Source organism: Lactuca serriola, chromosome 2, assembly GCF_051521515.1.
Source record: "Lactuca serriola cultivar US96UC23 chromosome 2, Lser_US96UC23_V15, whole genome shotgun sequence".
NCBI classification, from domain to species: Eukaryota; Viridiplantae; Streptophyta; class Magnoliopsida; order Asterales; family Asteraceae; genus Lactuca; species Lactuca serriola.
This window is the reverse complement of record NC_136409.1, coordinates 201,128,142-201,134,163: the sequence shown is the minus strand read 5'-3', so window position 1 is coordinate 201,134,163 and position 6,022 is coordinate 201,128,142. Positions and strand designations below refer to the sequence as shown.

The window sequence follows — 6,022 nt, the reverse complement described above, 5'->3', positions numbered from 1 at the left end:
TCAGTCCCAAGTTGGAGAGAATGGTGTTCCCGAAGAACCTGTTCAAGCCGCCTACCTCCAAAGACATGTTTTACCTTTACTTCCCTATCTAGCCCAAATCTGATTTAAAAACCCACCCCACCTGACACAGACCGGTAACGGGACACCTCAACCACCAGCCTTCCTCTCTAGTTTGACTTAGTTAATCAATATCCTTTTTACAGCCCGCATAATTTTATACTGTCATTACCACTTTCTTGTGGGATTCTTTAACCTGTTTTTTAAATGTCACCGTCATGATTTATAAAGTCTTCAACATGATATCGAGACAGTATGAAAACATTTCTTACCACTACTCTTATATATAACAGAAAAAATATTTCTTTACTACCAAAAAAACCAAAACCAAAACCTACTTGAAAAAACAAACAATAAATAGAATAAAGGGATAATGACTTAGGAGGGTAATAAGGTTTTCAGTTTGTCCGTCTTAGGTCACTAAGGTTTTTTTTGTGCGTATTAGACCAATATGGTTGTTATTACCGTTTAGAAATAGTCCTTTTAACGGGTAAAAAGGATTATTTCTAAACGGTAATAACAACCATATTGGTCTAATACGCACAAAAAAACTTTAGTGACCTAATACGGACAAACTGGAAACCTTATTACCCTCCTAAGTCATTAACCCTAATTTTAAAGACATTGAGAATATATGACCATCAACAGTAAACTACTTTGTTTAGAACTCGCGTCGTCCCATATAACCTGCTACTCCTCTATATGGCGAAGCTCTTCATCTATAGTCGTCCCTTTGGGGACATCCGATAAAATTGGAACGATACAGAGAAGATTAGCATGGCCCCTGCGCAAGGATGACACACACAAATCGAGAAATGGTCCAAAAAAAATTTTAACCCTTCGTCGTCTTCTCTGGAACCCTAATTCCCTTTTCAAATGCTAATAGAGTTCAATTGCAATTCTTACGTTTCAGTAGTTCATCTACTGAAGTCATGATCAAACAACATGTGGATTCTATGGTCAGATTGATCTTCTTGTTGATGTCTTCAACCATTTGTGGCAAGTAAGGGTGATCTTTCTTTCTATAAAGTCTCCTTTAAGTTTTTTACTTTTCCTGTCATTAAGTTTCATGCTTTATAAACTTCCGTTTATGTGTTGTATATAGTATGTATGTATTTGTTTATGTGCTGATTTTTTTATTCATTTTGCAACTTCAGTTTTTTAGTTCATGTTGTGGTTTTGCTTTTTATAAAATAATTGATAATAGACATCCTCTGCAAGTCCATATTGGTTTTACATTTCCATTCGTTATCAAATATAGACATTGATGGGAGGTATCAAAGTGAGATTGTTTTTGTACACATGGATGTGTTCATGGACTTAGAAGTTTTGAAAGGGTTGTAAGATAAATTTAAATGGAAACAACTATTTTCAGTCAAACAAATCAGTCACATTGATTAGTAAACATGTTTTCTAAATAATTAGGGTTAATGACTTAGGAGGGTAATAAGGTTTCCAGTTTGTCCGTATTAGGTCACTAAGGTTTTTTTTGTGCGTATTAGACCAATATGGTTGTTATTACTGTTTTAGAATAGTCATTTTACCGATTTTAACAGGTAAAAGGACTATTCTAAAACAGTAATAACAACCATATTGGTCTAATATGCACAAAAAAAAACCTTAGTGACCTAATACGGACAAACTGGAAACCTTATTACCCTCGTAAGTCATTATCCTAAAATAAAATAAAACCCTTGGAAACAAACAAGGGTAATAAAAATAGCAGGCAAGGATATCCAGAAAGACTGAAAAAGCTTCGCAAAATCATTGTTCAAAACGAGTAAATCATCCATACATCTTAAACACTTAACAAAATAGATAGACCGGATTTATCACTATAACATAACAAAAAAATAAAAATTACACCAGATATATTATTATCTTCTCAGAACCCCCTATAAACGAGCATCATGTTTCAATGCACATCTTCATTGCTGTGCACATTGTACCCTCTGTGCACCACCATGCATATCTTCATCTTCATCATAAGCTTCTTGAGCTTGTTGCTGCTGTTTCCTTCTCATCTCCTCTTCAATGTTGACATCATGCAGAGTTGTCTCTTCACATTCATCCAACTCCATATCTGTCATCTGCATGGAAGGCTTAGGTGGCAGCACCCCCTCCAACGCCTTACACTGTTCAGGTGACAATGATTCCGGGAACTCAACAGTAAAGTGGATGTACAGCTTCCCCTTCATGAATGGCCTCTGATACATTGGCATTCCCTCATCATTTATCGCCTTGAATTGATCTACACAAACAATGATCATAAAATAACAATCAGAATCAGACTAAAACTAATGACATTAAGCAACTCACAAAGAAAACAAAACACTTACCAGGCTTAACGACCTCCCCAGGTTCCGATTTGATGAGAAGCTGTCTGCTATCCAAATGAGTTAATATGAACTGGAACCCACACAGAGCCTCGGTTAAACTCAATGTGTGCTCAACAAACAAGTCATCACCCTTTCGCTTAAATTTAGGGTGCTCCTTTTGTTGCAACACAAACACAATATCACCTGTAACCGTGTCAGGCTGCAAAAAATATAAACAAAGTCAGTCTATAATCTATATATATCTAATATAAATGACTTTATACATTCAGATCATAATTAAATGATAAAAGCTTACAGCTTCATCTGCTTCACCAGGGAAGGTGATCTTCTGGGAATTCTGCATGCCCTTCTCCACGTGGACTTCTAGAACCTTCTTCTCTTGAACAACTTTGTCACCCTTGCACTGTGTGCAGCGATCTTTATCGTTAATGGTTTCACCAGTGCCCTTGCACTCGTTACAAGGATGCTGCATTTGTTGGATCATAGATGGGCCAAGATGTCTGATTGAGACTTTCATTCCTGAACCTTGACAGCCTGCACACTTCATTGAAGCACCTGACTTTGAACCCTTTCTGCAAGATTTGAACTTGAGTTAGTGAAAGAAGAAAGGGAACCAATACAAGTAGGAAGATGAGAACTCCATCACTACTCACCCCTTACACTTGGAGCAGATTACATTACGTGAAAGAGATAGTTTCTTGGAAGTTCCATTGTAGAGGTCTTCAAGGGAAACTTTAAGAGGGTGAATGACATCTTCACCCCTTCTTTGCCTCCGACCCCTGCTGCTGCCACCACCACTACCTGGATACAGAAGATTTCAAATTAGTTAAAGAATAAAAAACTTACATACCAAAAAACAAAATCTGAAATTAAAATAGTTCTAGATGATCTTTTCTAACCTCCAAAGGGATTACCACCACCAAAGAAAGATTGGAAGATGTCAAAGGGATCATGACCACCACCTCCACCACCCATTCCTTCCTTCAAGGCATCCTCACCATACTGATCGTAAATCTCACGCTTCTCTGGGTCACTCAATACCTCATATGCTTGGGCAAGCTCTTTAAACTAAAAAGTAGACACAATTTCGAGTATGTGAGTAGGAGTACAAAGATAGACACCATTTTACTGAGTTGTTAAAAACAAGAGCTTGAGAGTGTATATAGAATATGTACAGGATATCTAGCCTATATAATGTAGAAAATTGAACATGAACGAAAAATTGAGACTTGCTATTACCAAGACATGGCATCAGTTAACCAACAATTTGATGATTCAATTTATAATATTCATTATTTGACAAGATTCACGTAGCTAAGTATTTTCAGTTCACATAAAAACTAGCAATTTTTGGAAATTCAACGACTGGAACTATTGGAACTTATTAACACTTCAGAACTTTTGGGTCTAAATTACCCATCCTCAAACAAATCATTGAAGCTAACCTTAAACCAGATACGGAATTAAATTACACAATCATCTTCGACAAACTACCATCACAACAAATACCAGATTACGTTTGAGAATAGCACATCATCCAAGAATTGATTAAGCAACGTATAAAAAGACAAACAAAGCAAAAAAAATATAAAAGACAAAACGTCAGGGTTAGGTAGTAGAACCTTTTCGGGATCTCCTCCCTTATCAGGATGATTCTTAATGGCGGCTTTACGATAAGCCTTCTTGAGATCATCCTGGGAAGCATTCTTCGGGACCCCGAGGATCTCGTAATACTTCGTATTATCGCTCTTCTTCGGTGCTCTTCCAAACATCTTGTTCTTCTTCTGCGATCTTCAATATTCAATTACAAATCTAACACAAACACGCAAAGATAAAACACAATAATATCAAAACCAGATCGAATTCATCAACCGATCGCCGAAAGATACAAACAGATAGGTGTAAAAAAAAAAAAAAGAATCTGTTAGATAGACAGAAGCGTACCAACGAAGAAGTAGATCGATACGGGAAGACTTGACTCGGCTATGTTCGTGTTGAGAGAGGGGATTGGAATTTGAGGGTGGGAGGTATATAGTATTTAACGAGGTAGATGTGGACGGCCCAGATTGATTGATCCTTATATAAACGATACTAAAGAAGCCTCTAGAATGCTCCTTGTGCTTCCGTCTGCTTGTACTTTCTTTATCGACAAATCTCCACCGTTGGGCGTCTCCTGTTCTCGGTCAAACATCGAAGCAATAGCAAATTACAGAAATGGTCCGTCTACTTATATAAAACGTATGTATTGGATCCCTGAAAAGTATTTATTGACGGTTTCATCTTTAGGGTTTCAATTTCTTTTGAATCAGATCCCGTCATTGACCCCGTTTGTTTTGTCCTGTTAAATACATACAAAATTACTATTTTATTCTTTAACTTTATACATAATACTTTAATCAATTATTTTCTTATTTTTGTTGTGCATTTGTCAGCTTCAAAAATTAGAGTAGCAAAAAATTACAAGACACCAACCTGATATAAAAAAAAAAATCAGGATAGAGTTTTCAACTCTTTCGATTAAATAAATTGACATGACAAAAAAATTAAACTAAGTAATGTTTATGTTAACAATTTTAATTGAAAAATGACATGGTTGTATATATAAAGGTTTTTTCTTTTTTTTAATAAATTGGATCGACCCAACTATAAAATAAGATATAAAAAGAAAAAAATTTTGATTTAATCGCTTTATAATATAGAAACAATATAACTAACTAGGTATAAATGTTTGTGACATGTCACCTATATTTAACAGCTTTTGTGACGAATCCGCATTTTGCTGTCCATTTAAAGTAAATGGAACGACATACGACTACGCGTATTATATTTTCGGTGGTGTATATCCTGAATTTGATGTGTTTGTGAAAACATTAACATGTCCAATTGATCCAAAACGCATAAAATTTTAAACATTTCATGAAAAAACTAAAAAGGGTGTTGAACGAGCATTTGAATTCCTCAAGAAACATTCGCGTACTACAAAATTTGGCATGAATGTCCTTAAACGGTGGAAAAGCTTGCAGCTACTATATATATATATATATATATATATATATATATGTGTGTGTGTGTGTGTGTGTGTGCCTGTGTGTGTATCATTTTACATAATATGATTTTATAAGACAAAAACAAACCGGTATGTCAGTATCAAGAAAACGAATATGTATCATTAATTGTGCCAATACCAACTGGTATCATGATACATGACAATCAAAACATCACGAGTTTTAGCAACAATTTGTACGAACATATATATCAAATTAATCAAATTGATCTGAATTAACCTCCCAACAATGATAACGAAGATTAATCATATTGAAAGCTTTTATGATATTTGGATTATCATTTTTATGTTATTGTTTTAGTTCTTTTAAATTTCATGTTATGTTTTTTTAAAATAAATGTAATGCTTTTAATTTTAATGAAATATTATGTTATTTTAATTAGTATTTACGTTTTTATTTTAATTAGTAATTGTTACATTTTCTAATTAAAAAAAAAATTGGTTGGCATTGATTACAAGCCACACCCTATCCATAAACAAGATGATAAAAACGACAAAATCATTTGTGACGTCTAGGTGGCACCAAATGTTTAAGGCAATAAAGGGAAAATGGCTTATAAAG

The 6,022-nt window shown here is 34.7% G+C and overlaps 1 protein-coding gene and 1 non-coding gene across 2 annotated transcripts; one reads left to right on the top strand and one right to left on the bottom strand.

The window, feature by feature from the left end:
- The first annotated feature begins 784 nt into the window (after positions 1–784).
- Positions 785–892, top strand: LOC145091057 (U6 spliceosomal RNA). Its single transcript, XR_013701946.1, has one exon. It is a non-coding gene; the product is annotated as a U6 spliceosomal RNA (small nuclear RNA).
- A 908-nt stretch (positions 893–1,800) lies between these two features.
- On the bottom strand, positions 1,801–4,473 carry LOC145088129 (dnaJ protein homolog). The gene is made up of 7 exons (XM_079026348.1): positions 4,341–4,473; positions 4,019–4,208; positions 3,296–3,464; positions 3,050–3,197; positions 2,692–2,968; positions 2,397–2,595; positions 1,801–2,308 (listed from the first exon to the last, which is right to left on the bottom strand). The coding sequence occupies exons 2-7, from the start codon at positions 4,166–4,168 to the stop codon at positions 1,986–1,988; spliced, it is 1,266 nt and encodes a 421-aa protein (XP_078882474.1). The 5' UTR covers positions 4,169–4,208; positions 4,341–4,473; the 3' UTR covers positions 1,801–1,985.
- Positions 4,474–6,022: the final 1,549 nt, after the last annotated feature.

Bases quoted from the DNA above. Each gene is read 5' to 3' on its own strand.
- LOC145088129 (XM_079026348.1), bottom strand. From the start codon at position 4,168: ATGTTTGGAAGAGCACCGAAGAAGAGCGATAATACGAAGTATTACGAG. The intron at 2,596-2,691 runs GTAAGCTTTTAT...TATTTTTTGCAG, and splicing joins CTGGTGAAGCAGATGAAGCT to CCTGACACGGTTACAGGTGA. The intron at 2,309-2,396 runs GTAAGTGTTTTG...TTGTTTGTGTAG, and splicing joins TGGGGAGGTCGTTAAGCCTG to ATCAATTCAAGGCGATAAAT.